The sequence below is a fragment of the Dermacentor albipictus genome, chromosome 1 (genome assembly GCF_038994185.2).
Source record: "Dermacentor albipictus isolate Rhodes 1998 colony chromosome 1, USDA_Dalb.pri_finalv2, whole genome shotgun sequence".
NCBI lineage: Eukaryota > Metazoa > Arthropoda > Arachnida > Ixodida > Ixodidae > Dermacentor > Dermacentor albipictus.
In genome coordinates this window covers 242,490,023-242,506,833 of record NC_091821.1, presented here as the reverse complement: position 1 = coordinate 242,506,833, position 16,811 = coordinate 242,490,023, and the positions used below count along the sequence as shown (strand labels likewise).

General features: G+C 41.9%; 1 protein-coding gene across 4 annotated transcripts in view; it reads right to left on the bottom strand.

Moving 5' to 3' along the window:
- Nucleotides 1-7,401: 7,401 nt before the first annotated feature.
- Nucleotides 7,402-16,811, bottom strand: part of LOC135901601 (Kv channel-interacting protein 4-like) — a 568,045-nt gene continuing 558,635 nt past the window's right edge. For all 4 annotated transcript variants that reach the window (XM_065431442.1, XM_070531133.1, XM_065431443.1 and 1 more), the window contains one exon: nucleotides 7,402-11,069. In XM_065431442.1, coding sequence (XP_065287514.1) covers nucleotides 11,022-11,069 — 48 coding nt within the window. In that variant the 3' untranslated portion in view covers nucleotides 7,402-11,021. The remainder of the gene's footprint in view (nucleotides 11,070-16,811) is intronic.

Here is a 16,811-nt window from a genome sequence, read left to right as displayed (position 1 = left end):
GAGTAGCTCTATCGGAATAAGTCTGATATGGGTCTGGTGTGCGGTGAGCTGTCGCGTCAGCGCGACTGCGAGCGTCAGCGGACTGCGAGCTGTCGCGTCAGCGCATAGGAATCCCAGCTATGGCCTTCACGGAGAACACGTACGGTTCAGTTAAAGCTCGGCGAAATAGCGCATGCATGCATTTCCAAAATAATTAGGATTGTCCCGGTGCTCAGGCCTTACTTGCGCCATGCCTCATTGCGCCGTGGTTACAAATCTTAGGACTGCTTACTGCGTGCATGCATGCATGCATGGTGATTTGAGCGAGGGAAGACAACGATCGACAAGCTTTGGAGGAAAACTAAATTGGTTGTAATACAATATCACGTTATGTTCTGCATGCACAATACCTCGCCGGCCTTTTTTTTTTTGTGAGGGGCGTTTGAACGAGGTTCCTCGGCAATAATAAATACCGGCGTCGGCGTCGGCGTCACCAGCATCTTCACCAATCCAAGCCTGCTATCCGTTTCGTGCGTGCCCTGCCGTTGCTACCGTTCCTTAAAAAATAATGAATCAATGAAAACCACCCACGTGACACACCGATGCACGCGCGAAAAGTAATTTTCCCTTTTTTTTTCAGGTGTATTTGCTTCTATTTTATTACAATTTATAATTTTATTATAGTTGTGGCTGCGCTGACCAGGCTTCGTGGGGAAAAAGTGGGGAAACAGCAGACTGGGGAACAAGTTATTGGAAACTATGGTGTCCATTCTAGGAACCCTAGAGGAGAGACGCTGGTATAATTCGCAGAAAGGAATAAGCTTCGAATAACGAACACCTCTTTCAGGAAGCGTAGCAACAGAAAGTGGATCTGGAAAAGCCCTAATGGCGAAACAAGAAATGAAATTGATTTCATGCTTTCTGCCGACCCCAGCATAGTGCAGGATGTAGAAGTGATAGGTAGGGTAAAGTGCAGTGATCATAGGTTAGTGAGGTCTAGGATTCACCTCAATTTGAAGAGAGAAAAAAGTAGAATTGGTCAAGAAGAAACAGGTCAACCTAGAGGCAGTAAGGGTAAAAGCAGACAAATTCAGGCTGCTACTTGCAAACAAATATGCAGGCTTAGAACAGAGAGATGATGATGACATAGAGGTAATGAATGAAACCGTAACTAGGCTGGCTTCAGAGGCAGCAATTGAAGTGGGAGGCAAGGCACCAAGGCAACCAGTAGGCAAGCTCTCCCAACTAACTAAGAACCTCATAAAGAAACGACAAAGAATGAAATTGTCCAACTCAAGAGATAAGATAGAATTCGGGGAACTGTCAAAACTGATCAACAAGGCGAAAATAAGGGATATTCGAAACTGTAACGTGAGAAAGGCTGAAGAACTGAGAAATCACTGAAATCAGTGAGAAGGAAACTTGGAATAGGGCAAACCAAGATGTATGCACTGAAAGATAAACAGGGTAATATCATCAGCAATCTCGAAGTTGTAGTAAATGCAGAGGAAGAATTCTATACTGACCTGTACAGTACCCAGAGGAGTCAGGATAGCGCCATTAGAAACAGTAATGAACAGGATACAGAAATTCCTCCTATAACTAGCGATGAGCTGTGAAGGGCCTTGCAAGCCATGAAACGAGGAAGAGCGGCAGGAGAAGATGGAATAACAGTCGATTTAATCAAAGATAGAGAAGACCTAATGCTTGGAAAACTGGCGGCTCATTATAGGAGGTGTCTATCGACTGCAAGGGTCCCAGGAAACTGGAAGAATGCAAGCATTATACTAATCGCCAAAAAGGGAGACGTTAAAGAATTGAAAACTTATGGGCCTACTAGCTAACTCCATGTATTATATAAAATATTCACCAAGATAATCCCCAATAGAATAAGGGCAACACTGGACGTTATAGTCAACCAAGGGAACAGGCTGACTTCAGGAAAGGATACTCTACAATGGATCACATCCATGTCATAAAACAGGTAATCGAGAAATCCGCAGAGTACAATAAGCCTCTCTATAAGGCTTTAATAGATTACGAAAAGGCATTTGATTCAGTAGGGATACCAGCAGTCACAGAGGCATTACGCAATCAAGGAGTACAGACCGCTTACGTAAATACCATGGAAAATATCTACAGAGATTCCACAGCTACCTTAATTCTACACAAGGAAAGTAGGAAGATACCTATAAAGAAAGGGGTCAGACAGAGAGACACAACCTCTCGAATGCTATTCACTGCGTGTTTGGAAGAAGTATTCAAGCTATTAAACTGGGAAGGCTTAGGAGTGAGGATCGACGGCGAATATCTCAGCAACCTTCGGTTTGCCGATGACATTGTTCTATTCAGCAACAATGCAGACGAGTTACAACAAATGATTGAGGGCCTTAACAGAGAGAGTGCAAGATTGGGGTTGAAGATGAATATGCAGAACACAAAGATAATGATGTATAGCCGGGCAAGGGAACAAGACTTCAAGATCGCCAGTCAGCCACTAGAGTCTGTGAAGGAGTACGTTTACCTAGGTCAACTAATCACAGGGAACCCTGATCATGAGATGGAAATTCATAGGATAAAAATGGGTTGGATCGCTTACGGCAGACATTGTCAGCTCCTGACTGGAAGCTTACCATTATCATTGAAAAGGAAGGTGTGCAATCTGTGTATTTTACCAGTGGTGACAAATGGGGCAGATACTTGGGGCCGTATAACGTAAAAATATTCCAATATGTTTTTATTCCAATCTGCTGACGTCAAATTTGCGTAACCGTCGACGCGAGCATCGGGCGGTCACCCGCAGGGTTGCCTGAACAAACCAATCAACTGCTCCCCTTGTTCATAGGAGGTCACTTTTGTTTGCTCGAAAAACGAATAACATTGCCTGCACTGAGCGGCTTGTCTTATATAATTGGCTCACAAGAGGCGAGGAGCATGCTCAAGTGGAGAGGGATTTGATGGGGCCGAGTCACTACAGTGAATATCGGTAACCGGATCAAGAGGGTGGTGCCGGCGTCTGCGATTGGTCCACTTTCTCTTATTTAGCTTGCGGTGGCTCGTCGACAATCGCGGCGGCATGCAACGGAAGCTTAACAATAGCGCTAAAACGGATCCTCAGCAAAGAAGAGTTGGCAGAATGAGGTCGTAAACGTGCCGAAAATTCTCGAAAACGTTACACGGCCACGCAAGAAGTTTTATTATACGCAAATGAACCCATGCTCTCCGGCAGGTGCGAGTGGCTAGCCAGCGCGCCCGAGCGATCGGCGGCAGCCATCTTTTGTTCCTTTCGGAACGGGGCAGCCTGCGGCTGTTGAGAAAAAAAAAGATTTTTGTTCGGCATATTAATGTATCTTTAACTCGTACACGTCACTTTGACGCAAGTTTTTGCGGTTTTGTCATGTCGCGTGAGAGGCAGGTGAAGTGGGTGCAGCCCGAAATCTTTTGACCAATAGCCGATGGCTAATGGCGAAAAGGCGTCGAATCAGAAATAACTATTTTTGTTTTGTTCGGTCAAATTTGTATAATCAGTGTGTACACGTCATATCAGATGGGCAGCTATCGCGGTTTTCGTGACGTCGCGTGACAGACAGGTGAAGTGGGGGTGGTCCAAAAAAGTTTTTGACCAATCGCGGTGGGCTGATTGCAGAATTGGAATAGAAAAGTTTGGAATAGTTTTACGTTATAGCGCCCTTGGAGTTTGACAAAGAAGCTTGGGACCAAATTAAGGACCGCGCAAAGAGCGATGGAACAAAGAATGCTAGGCATAACATTAGGAGACAGAAAGAGAGTGGTTTGGATCAGAGAGCAAATGTGTATAGCCGATATTCTAATAGACATAAAGAGAAAAGAAATGGAGCTGGGCAGGTCATGTAATGCGCAGGTGTGATAACCAGTGGACCATTAAGGTAACAGAATGGGTACCAAGAGAAGGGAAATGCAGTCGAGGACGGCAGAAGACTAGGTGGAGCGATAAAATTAGGAAATTCACAGGCGTTAGTCGGAATCGGTTGGCACAGGACAGGGGTAATTGGAGATGGCAGGGAGAGGCCTTCGTCCTGCAGTAGACATAAAATAGAATGATGATGATGATGATGGCGGCCAGATTTCGCTTTTTATGTAACGAAGGGACGTCAAGTGAGATGTTCAGAGAGGTACGCTCATCAAGACATGCACAAACCGCATGTCAAACGCAGTCGGTCCCTAAACGCACCTGCTGTTCCCCCCTTGTACAACCACTATGCCGAATCACCACTTCAGTAATTGGTCTTTACTGCCACAGTGAAGTGTACTTGCTGCAAAGCGGTGTGGCACACTGGCGTCCCGTTGATCAATGACAGGCCCCTTCTATTCTCCCACATTTCAAAATTCAAACTGGGCGCACAGGCCTTGAAAGAGCCCCAATATTAGGGTACCTCGATGCGCTCTCTCACCCCCACTCCGAGGCACTCCACCCAACATCCCAGTGGAAACACTTCAACTAAGGACATTTGCGAATCATGTCCCAATGTCCATATGCACCATTTCGGATACAAATAGGACATCCGCTGGACGTACAGTTTCGGATATTCTATTACCGATGTCCCAGTCGGGATACCACACATTGACCTGTTTAGAATATCCTACCATGAATCTCCCAAGCTTATCCCACACGGACCTTTTTTTTTACATACACGTGAATATTTCCACTCCAACTGAGGCCTTTGTCTTTGAATTTTTCCTAACAAAAATATATTTTCGCTCATGTTCGAATTTCATTGCATCGAGGTTAATGGCATGCTCCATGGCTAAAGGTGGGAGCAATGCCAGGTAAAGCTGCAGGCTATCGGATGCAGCTATCACCTTCCTAACCATCAAAATTCTTCACTTGTTTACAGGCTCCTCATCATCGTTAACATTCACATCCTTTCCACCTAGAAGGCTTTGAAGACGTCACTGGTAGTCAGTTGCGATAACATCATGTTGTCATCAGGTGCTTATTTTAACTGTTACAACAAGCAGCGTACGGGTTGCGAGATTCTGGAAGCAGTACAGCAGGACTGCAAGACTTGCTGACATCATACCGGGGGTGTTCTGTAAGTGTCCACCTGGTGGACATGTCCATTTTGTCTGCTGCTTAAGTTCTGATTGGCTGGGCTGGCATATGCATGAGAAGAAGACAGGCACCCCAAGCCGATCAGCACTTCAGCAGCAGATGAAGTGAACATGCCTACTAGGTGAACACTTAAAGAATACACGCCCCCCCCCCCCCCCCCCCTCATGCACGCTTGTCAAGTGCACCGTTAGCACTGCCGTTTGTGCAGAGTGCAGCTGAGTGGAACCGCTACACGGTGTTCATTGTAAAACAGCAAATCAGCCATGGGGCGCCTAAATTCCTTCACTGTACAGGCAAATTCATTGCAGCAGTCTTTCTTGGATGGGCATTCAAAGTAGAAAGATAGAAATTCGGTCAGGACAAAATTATTCCTTCGTTATACAGGTCATTTCATTATATATGTGTTTGTTGAAGAGGCGTTCGACTGTTTGTTTACTGCACTGCTTCTGCCATCATGTTTGCGTTATCCTGGCCTCCTGGGTTCAGATATAATTTTTTTCTGCCTCATGCTACTGCCTTGAGAAACATTCTCAACATAGCTAGGTGCTGACAATGGCAAAAGAATAGCAGATGGCACAGCTCTCAGTGCATGCGTATGTGCATGCAAGTCTTTGTGACAGCAAATTATCATGAGCAAATTTGCCCCTGCTCATCCACCACAGTGCAAAGACTAAGTTCAACAGGTCCGTCCTCCCTGAACTCCTCTTGCGTACTACCCTAACCCCCTAACCTGCTTCTCATTTTCATCGCAGTATGTGACAGGCAGAATGGAAGCAAATCAGAAAGAGCAAAGATTTTTTGGGGGGAAGATGACTATGACCTTGTCAAGCTCCTTGGATTGGAATGTGTGCACACTCACAGCTGCAAGCAGATTCTTAGTTCACTGGAAAGATTTCCTTTTGCCAACTATTCTTGGTTAAAACCGATTTCCTGAAAAATCTTCGGCGTACCTGCCAAATTACTAAAAACGTATAATGGGCTGAATTTTTTTGTTGTGCCATCTTGCTGTGGTTAGTTAGCAGCGAGGAACAGCTGTCTGATGGAACGAAGCTTGAGTTTTGTAGGAGGTAAAAAGGATGAGCTACTTGGTTAAAGTCTGTATAATAGTAAATCTTTCCCATATTTGATTTACCGATACATAAAAAAATGTACAACTGTGACCACCATAAAGGGGCCCCGCAATGCTTTTGAACAAAGCTATGGAGTGCTTTGCACATAAGGTGGTATTACTTCAGGAATCTCTTCAAGCAAGATTTTTTTTCAGATGTTTTGCATCAGCTGAGTTATGAGCAAAAACATTCCCTCAAAGCTTTCTTTCCCCATTTATACTTCCTAATGCAGTTCAAGCTGCACTATTGTTTTAACTCCTTGCAAGTAAGTGCAAGCACGAGTGTGTGTGATGCGGCAAACTATAACTTGACTTTAAAAAATTTTTAGTTTGTTTTATCCATCATCTTGCTACCCAAACATGGTTCCTGCTGTTCAAGGGTTGGCACTGATTAGCAATCATTAAAGAGGACAGGCCAACTGCCCAATTCAATAAACGAAATTAATTCAATTAATCTTCCATTCTCCCTTAATGTAATAGGGATGAAAGATTGGTGGGGATTCACGATTGTTGCGGGAAAGCGCGAGTGATAGGTTTCCTGTGGCATATAGAAACGTAATATTTTGGCTAAGTGATCATGACAGAATTATATGGCTTATTTATCACTTTTGAAAGGTGATGCAGGCCTCCTTTTATTCATGGTCGCCATAGAGATCCATAGTATCTTAAGTCTTGGAAGCTATCACAAACCTTTTAGACAGCCTTTTAGCTTTGGGATGGCCTGTTTTGATATTTAAGCAAAAAACATCTAAGTCAATGGGAATTATTTTCCAGTAACTGCACTTAACATAACCATTACCATAAGTAATATAGCCAGAAAATTCATAATAATCTTACAATTTTAGTTTGCAGAGTAGGGGCCATTTGCAGGTTACACAGAGTAAGTTTTGTTGCTAATCTGCGTTAGGGCAAAAAAGAAAAAAAAGAAAAGAAAGTAGAAAGCAGCAGGACAATACATTGTCTGTGGGCAGTACACATAACTTGGCATATAGCAGGGAATAATCAGTTGCCGAGTGTTGCAAAGTTTACGACAGAATAAATACTTGTGCAAGTGTCTTCAAGATAGAAACTGAAGAAAATATGGAAAGGAACACATAAACACATGCACAAAAATCTAGTGACCATTGACATTATCTCAAAAATTAGGATTTCTTTAATGCAGTTGTACGCCTTTACACAAGATGAGACACTAAGTTTTGAAAACTCAGCAATCCATGGGCGACAGAATCAAACTGCAGTTTGTAAGCTGCTTTGTACACCTGTATTGAATAGATATATTACAATACAGTAGTGAATACTAGACGCTGTCCTCACTCCACCTGATGCAGTGAGCAAAGTGTCATTGAAATAAATGTTCTATCAACAAATGGCACCTAAAAAAAAAGTAACAACTACCACATACCTTTGTGTTGGAGCTGCACACTTGGATATCAACTTGGGTGATGGGATGCATTTTTGCAGGGTAAAAAAAATATGCATGCCACAAGAATATTTCAGTAAGGAAAGTTTACGACACAGTTGTTGCAGTCTGTTTGTTTTGTAGCTTTATCATATATACATTAGAATTTATTACAATGAAATGTACCAAATACAAATGGCTGAAGTGCTGAAAGAAACACTGCTCCAGTTTTTGTGTTGTCACCAGACAGCACTTGGAAGAAAAATATCTCAACAGAGCATTTTATCACGTTGAACAAGAAACCCTTTTACACTTGTGAAAAGAAGAGGAATAAAAAAAAAAAGAAGGACTACTGCATCACGCCAATTTGCTGCAAGTGAAAAGAAACCAAAAGAACTTGCACAATGTTTTAAACACCAAACAATTAAACTAGGCAAATGGCATTAGCATGAAAAACAGGCCAGTACAGCCCTTGAGGTGAACCATGGCACAAGTCTCCTGCTAAAAAAAAAGAAACCACACGAAAATATAAGGACCATGTTCACCCAGCTTAAGTTTAGGAAATATTGCACAAAATAAACGAAGCATGGAAATAAACAAGTATCCTACAGCCTAAAAAGATTATAGTTCTAAAATTTAGCATTCATAGAAGAGAGAAACAGGGAGCAGCTTATATGCATCAACCTCTTTACGTAAAAATTGGCTAATGAAGAGTGGAGCACATACTCCTGATTGCCGACGAAACATGGGAAATGACATTCATACAGTAACAGCTGCACTATGACAAACATACTCCATGGCATGAGAAGTCTTCCAACAGTAGTGACACTTCTAGTTGCAGACCATATTTGCAGATGACCAACTTTTTCACAAGGCTGAAGAGGGGAACATTTGTAAACCTATCTACGCGCAAAACATAAACATGTCTTCATTGGAATCCAGTACTTCATGGGAGAAACATTGTTTGGCAGACAGTGGCATTTGTTTCTCTGAAACAATGTCCTTGGCCCACTGTATGATTGCTCTGCTATGTATATATTTATATATATATATATATATTTATATATCAATGTGTGTACAAACAAGACCCATTCGAGCTTTCGAAACAATGTAACCACTATGTGTCAGCAAACAGCTGCTGGGTCATTTGTAATAACACACTTTCATTCTTATGCTGAGCTGGGCATAAAAGCTGCGTCAAAGCATATCTTAAAAGTCTAAAATGGAAGAAAAATAAATTTGAGTATTTGCAAGATCATTTAAATGAAGAAGGCTTGCCTGGCAAGGTTATGACAATGCACTTTGTCAAGCGAACCTTTCATCTGTCAGCAGTGTACTTCACATATGTTGGGCATGGAAGATTCCCGAAAGGGGGCAACTTGCTGCCCTTTGACCATCTTGGAGGAACCACTAATGCTGACATGTCTACATGCACCAATCTGGCAAAGTATGCGCAAACAAAATGAGATATGTAGAGTTTGCAGTGCTGTCCTGCCCAGTGGACAGCCGTCACGAACATGCCTGTGATGCACATGCCCACCACTGATGGGCTTGCTCGGTTGAAATGGCACATCTATTCCATATCGACATCACCTCAGGGGGGCCCTTGCGACGGGAAGGGCGTGGAAGCATTCAGTACAGACGAGCGTTTTTATGGTCAGTGAAACAATGAAAGTACCACCAGACAAAAACTCACACACAGCAGTGGCTAACAGGGTACAAGTGAACCTCACAAAAAAAGGAAAAAAAGAAAGCATGGATAAAGTAAATAGTGTCTAATGCATATAACAAAGGTCAAAATATTATGGGCTGATTTTTTTCCAGCATTACTTGTGGCACATTTCAATCCACCAAGCTCGGAAATTAATCTGGGGCATACCTTATCGTAATCACCTGTAGTCTGTTGCAGCTCCTAGAAAAACAGATGTGAAGATACCTTGAGCGCCTTCCTCTGCTTGTGCCGTAACAGGAGAGCAGTTATGTCTATGCACAATAAAGTAAGTCTATGTAATAACACGCTTAATAAAGTCTCTGTCTTATAGTGAAATAAAAAAGCACGTCTTTACCACTTGTCCCACAAGAAGGGAAAAGTGTATAAAAATGATGCAGGAGTGCATGCTCTACAAGAAAAAATACAGCTGGCATTTACTCTACTAGAACAACTGCCTTGATCAAACATGGGCAGAGTCAATGCAATTCCAATATGTAAAATGCATGGAATGTATCTGAATAAAATTAAAATACTGCATGAACACGAATTTAAGTTCACGCTGATTTTAAGCACCCCCCACACCTCCTCTTTCAAAAAAATTATTCAAGAAGAAAGGTTAATTGTTGAACATGAGTATGTACGTTTCAGTTCTTGGCATCCTCCCCTAGTTTGAGGGTCCACAACTTGGAAAAGAGGGGTGCTTAAACTTGTGGTAATTAGTCTGGTTACTATCATTTTTGCTATTAATTAAAAGAGCTGCCAGTGACAATTATTTTTGATTAAGCATGAAAGAACATAGCAATCACTATTAATGGGTACCCTACAAATGTGAGGCTTAGCTACACCTGGTGCGTGTGTTATCTGACAATTATGCTTTGCTGTAAGCTGATACCTGTTTGCCAGCCGAAAAGAAAATGGTATAGAAGCACAAGCAGCAGGTGACTGTAGAATGTGCAATGAATCAGGTACAAGGACTTGCTACCTTCTTTACCCAGGGGTGGATCCTTTCTTCCTACAGAATTTCATAGCCCAAATGATGTTAACTCTGCTAGATAGTTACAAGAAATATACCAGCCACCAGTATTCATTACATGATTTCTGTGAGCAGTGTGGCCTGGTACCAAAGAATAACATATCATTTGCATGAAAATTTCTAATCTAACCAAGCCAAGAGAAAGCATAGAGGCATGCACAACTCAGAAGACAATTTCAATATGCAATCAATAATATGACAACAAAGAAAAGCAACAAGATAATGGCAAACAGCAACAGTTGACCGATCAAGATGTACAGATAACTTTTGCTGAGGAAGAATTTTGCCCCACCAAGCAAGGCTGGCTATATACCTGCCTGTTTGGCATGTTTATTCACAGTTCCAAAATTCGGCTGCCAATACCCTGGCAGTATTAAAACTGAGAATGGCGCACACAGTCCCACACGCTTCGGACGTACGGCAGCAAGTACTGGTCAGCCTCAGCTTGTCCCCGGGCACACAGCAACCTGCTGCAAAGACCCACAATGGTAACTTGGCACTTGAGGAGGTACGAGTCGCGGGTCACTGATGCTGTTGCTGTCATGATGGAGTGCTGGCTTGAGACCGGGCACCGATGAGCAGGGCCACCAGGGAAAGGGCTGTACTTGCTGACTGCCTATAGCGTCCGCTCTCGTGTGCAGCTTTCACTCGCCGTTGAACAAAGAATTCAGCTGCCCATATTTTTACACATTTGCAGCATCACAGAATAGTGTCCAATACGGACATGGACTTTGAAATGTTCTCATCCTGCAAAGAGAAGTACAAGAAAACTCTGTTTAAGTTTTATGAGGCTAAAAAAATTTTACCATATATTGTTCTCATGCAGGTGTTAAGCTAGCATAATGAATGTTTGCTACCAACAGCTGGCTTTTTTAGTTCTAAGTGTCAAATATTGGCCATCAAATGGAATCAGCACAGAGCTGGCAAGACAATGGCAGTTGCTACGCAATGAGTGAAAGAAGAATGTTTTCTAGAACAAGTTGCTTGGTTGGTTGGCTTACACTTGCAAGTTAACAAGTCCACACATTAGACAGGACAAGAGAAAGTAGACGCAAGACAAGCAAATGCACAAATAGGCCTTAAGCAATGAATATGGATCAAAGACAATGGTCTTGGCTTTCACTTTTGCAGAGAAACTTTGTCAGTTGAAGCAATGAAGCAAATGAAGCCATGGGATAAATAATAAATAGTGCATGGCAATTCTTGAAGATCTGTTTGCAACCAATTGCATAAAGGACAGGGAGGCTTTGGCAGTATACGGCAATGAATTGGAGATAACAGGTGTGGATATCACCTCTCATTTTCGCTTGCAGACTATTCATGCATTCACCCTGTACGCAGCATCAATCATTCGTTAGTACTAGTATGTTTGCGATCGCAAGTCAGCCTCTAGGGTATGTGAAGGAGTATGTTTACCTAGGTCAACTAATCACAGCGAACCCTGACCATAAGAAGGAAATTCACAGAATAAAAATGGGTTGCACCGCATACGGCAGACATCGTGAGCTCCTGACTGGGAGCTTACTGTTTTAATTGAAAAGGAAAGTATACAATCAGTGCATTTTACCGGTGCTGACATATGGGGCAGACACTTGGAGACTGACAAACAAGCTTGAGAACAAGTTAAGGACCGCACAAAAAGCGATGGAACGAAGAATGCTATGCATAACTTTAAGATACAGAGAGAGAGCGGTTTGGATCAGGGAGCAAACAGGTATAGATGATATTCTAATAGGCATCAAGAGAAAAAAATGGCGCTGGGCAGGTCATGTAATGCGCAGATTAGACAACCACTGGACCATTAGGGTGACAGAATGGGTACCAAGAGAAGGGAAGCGCAGTAGAAGATGGCAGAAGACTAGGTGGTGCGATGAAATAAGGAAATTTGTGGGTGCTAATGGGAATCGGTTGGCACAGGACAGGGGTAATTGGAGATCACAGGGAGAGGCCTTCATCCTGCAGCGGACACAAGTAGGCTGATGATGATGATGATTATTATTATTATATTTGAGGGACGCTGCGCACAAGTGTCCAGTCATGTGGTACTTTTAAAAAATCTTGTAGGCTTTCTTTGCAGCCCAGAAAACTTCAAACCACAACAGGCATCTTCAAGGAAAAAGAAAACGATGGCATCAGGACCACGAGCCCATACCCAGTGGCTCAAGCTATTAGACAACTTGGGCCACTGAGTCAGAGCCCAAGATGCGGCTGCTGTGGCCAGGATTCGATCCCGCAACCTCATGCTTAGCAGCCCAACACCACAGCTGCTAAGCAACCGCAGCAGGTATACTTAATATATATATATGAACAAGAAGAAAGGGAACTGAGGTGCTTGATTTTTATTAATCATATAATAGGAAGCCAACAACCAAACATACCAAAGACAACATAGGGGAAATTACTTGTACTTATTAATTGAATTAAAGAAATGAGAAATTATTGGAAATGAAAGTGGATGAAAAAACGACTGGCCGCAGGTGGGATATGAACCCATGTCTTCGCATTATGCGTGCGATGCTCTTACCAATTGAACTATCGCAGCGCCGTTTTCCCCTCCACTTTCTGGGATATTTATGTTTTTACTACTAGAACTGACCCTGGGAGTGTTAGCCAATGCCATCACTCACAAACCTTGGCGACGGATGTGGAATATCTTCTCTGCCACAGGTGTCACGAGTATGTAATCTATTGGGTGACAGCAATTGGTCAATAAACAGACACATGCTACCTGAAGGCACCAATGTTGCCGGATTCGAGACCCTCGTAATGCAATGAATGAGAAGGAAGGGAACCAAGGAGCTCGATTTTTATTAATCATATCATGGGAAGCCAACAACGAGCCAGTTTGCCCCTGACCCTGGCCCTGACCCAGTGGACCCAAGTTGTCTAATAGCTTGGGCCACTGGGTATGGGTTCGTTGCCATGATGCCATCGTTCATATATATATTTATAGTATGCTCAAAACGGCTGAAGTAGGCTAGAAATGCCATTCTCATTAAAAAACGTCACCGTAAGTATGCTAAGTGCTAGCTGTGTTTGACTGCTCTTTTATTTAGTCACTCATCCAAGAGCTCCATTCTGTTTAAATACTTTATGAACAGTCATTAGGCCCTTGCCACCTACTGTAAAATGACATTGTAATAATGTTGCATAATTATGCAAAAGATTTCATCTTAGCTGATTTCACAAACCTACCGAACTTACAAATGGCAAGGCCCTTTTACATTAGAGATGCTTTGATGCAACTTATAGCTCAATTTCCTAAAAAAAATGCAATGGACTCTAGCAACGATAATCTGTGGCAAAAATTCCACGTAGACAGAAGAGTCTAAAGTTCCATTCAGGCAGAAATTTAACCATCACTGGAGTTTCAAGACAATACAATAACTTACATCCTGTGGCAGGTACTGTTTTATTAATACAATAACTTGAACATTACAATAACGTGTAATGTTCCACTTGTTCCATGCTTATCTCATTTTCCAACTCTCACTTTGAAGGCTTTGAATGCACATATCTGTTTTTGTGTCACCATTTTGCTTACTTTTCATATATAGGTAAATCACTATTTTCCATCTCTGCCTTACCCCCCGATGAATCTGGTGTGCTGCTAGGACATATTGTCTGTGGGTGCTTTACAATTATACTCTGCTTTCCTCCTACTTTTTTCATACACAGGACACAACAGGTTTATTATTATGTCCCTTTCATTCGGGGACAGTGCTGCAACAAATGTAACAGGGACCATTAACAGGCTATGTGGATTACTGTCAATCCATCCATAACAATTTCTGGACATACCCCAAGCAATGGTTATGATTCTGTATGGACTTAACTCTATAGTTGTGGTTAGCATTCTGTAGTGACAACTGCACCTATGGCTATAGTTCTGGCTTGACGGTTTGTTAGTCATTCCAATAAATATAGACTGTTAAGTTTTACCCTCTTCAACTCTGGTTTGTTTGGTTATTCATACTGCAGTGTATTTAAACTTTTGGCTATGAGAAACAAGAGGCGGTTTGTCCCAAATAAAGCTAAATGTAATTCAAATGCAAAAGCTTTCAAACTGCAAATTATTTCAATGCCTTCTAAATTTTGTACCTCAAACTTGCTTGAGCTCAAATGGATAGTAAGGGCCTGCTAAAAGGCACTTCCTATATGCCACTAAACAAAAATATTAGTCGAAATTCAGTTCCTGCAGGAAACATATGCATCAAATGATTTCAAATGCTTGCAGCTGTTTTCACACAGCCTCCGACCTCTGCACAAAATGTGGTGTTCTACATCGCTGGATCTAAGCTGGCGATATATGGCCACACTTTGACACAAAATTTGCCATGCTCGCTAAGTTTGTTTATGCTGCTGTTTAATCTTTTTGCTATTGCATCAACTTGGTGCACTCTGCAAATCTAAGCATTTCATACCTTTGATAATTAGTTATGGAGAAAAAAGCATTTAATTTTACCTTTAAGCACCTTCCCTAAATAGAGGGCCTATCAGTTGAATACTAGAAGCACCCATATTCATGTTAATATTGTAATAATTTGCTTTGTCTGCTGCTCCACTCATTTCTGGCGTTTGAAGAAAATTGGCCAATAATTTTTTCCACTGTTACAACAGATGAGTGCACAAAGGATAGTGGGTATTTTTTTGTGGACACACGAAAGATAGGCAAGCTTTTGAACAAGGCTGCGCATCATGTTTTGTGTTTGGAGGGATCATGGTTGGTCAAGATGTTAGTGACAAAAACGGTCCAACAAGTGGGCTGGCTTATTTAGCAGGTTCGGAAAGTGTTGTGGGGCACTCTCAAAAGCTGCGAGCTTGTTAAAAAAGAAAAAGAAAGAAGAGAGGGAGGTAGAGGGTATTAATTATTGAACAAAATTCTGCCAAAGCCACTTGTGCCAGCAGATGTAAAAATATGTCCCACTGACAAGGTTATCGCGATGTAGCTTCCAGAGCTTGAGCAGCCTTTCTTTTAAAGCAAAAACATTATCTTCCAAGGAAGTGGAGGGTGAGCATCGCCCTACTGTTGGCCTCACTATGGCAAGGGCAACAAAGTAGTTAAGCTGTCTAATTAAATGCCTCCCTAAAGGTGAGTCCTTAGTTTGGTGTAAGTCTATATTTTTGCAATTGCGGCACACTAATCCATTGTTTATAATGCCATGAGCTGAACTTGAAGCAAACAAATGAGGAAAAAAAAACAGCAAAAAAGCCTTTTAAGAAACAATCAAGGGGCGAAGTCAGGCAAAGAGAGTGCTCTGACCCTCAAATCTGGTTCTTGGTCAGGAATGTGCTTCATCCACCATTAGGAGCTCAATCAGAATGAGACGTTTCTGCTGCCACACTTTTACTGCCTTGAGAGTGTTAGGCTACACAAAACTATTGACAAGCTCTCAAAAATTACTGAGGCAATTAGAGCAAGCTTTTTTGTTGCTGCTGTGAGCAAAGAGCAGGAGGACGATGTTGTAGGCTGTAGGCGGATTTAGCCTTGCAATGCTCTAACGTAGGTAAAAGATGGCTTTGAGAAGTTCTGCTCAATAATGTGCCCCAAGTTGGCACAGTGGCATGTCCTTTTGCTGCAGTAAAGGATAATAAACTCAAGAGTATGAAAATTAGCAGCTTTCACCCACTTAAGGAAGCTGTTCTTAGGCAACTGTTGGACGGCCATAAGCACTATCCTTTTTAATCAGTAAACAGAATTGGCTTAAATTGAGGAGAGTCCTAATGGTATGCTTTTAAAAAGGTCCCACAGTGCCCAAATATTGACATTGAGTGCTTACTTTGCACTCTAACTTGCTGCTATGATGTTCAAGTACCATTCCCACAATGGGAACACGCATTCAAGGAGTAAACAGGTCTGCGGTGCTTAAATAAAAATGCTACAAGTTTAGATGGTAATGTAGTGAAGAAAAAATAATAAATAATAAAAAGAGGAATATGCCAGGTAGCAAACATTATTTGGAGCAGCCTTTCATAACTTTACGAGAAAACAACAACAAAAAAAACAAGTAGAGTGCATTCCACAAAAGACATGCAGTTTCTGCTTTTATTCATATCAGTTGTAGAAATAACATGTGAAAAAAGATACCCTACATTCATAACAAGGAAACTTCACTTTCATACGGGCATTTCCTGATTTGCATCAGGTCTCGCACCACTACATGTAATAGCAATTGATGCGATGAAGAGACAGTCAATCATGGCTAATGATGGAGTTCCCAATTACACAAGATACATTTTGTGAATTTGGACCTTGGTCTGGAATGCCTTAAAAAAAAAAAAAGAAATCAAATTTCTTCCCTGTTATCCACTAACACCAATGCCTCTCTCTGCCGTTCCAAGATAATCTGAAACATACAATACTGAAATATGAATAAATCTGAAGAGTCACCATTGAGAACTATAGTAGGCTTTTTAGAAATGCTCCCTTTTTCTTGTAGTGAATGCTAGCTTCGATAAAATTACCACTGACAATTTCCGTAGTATATA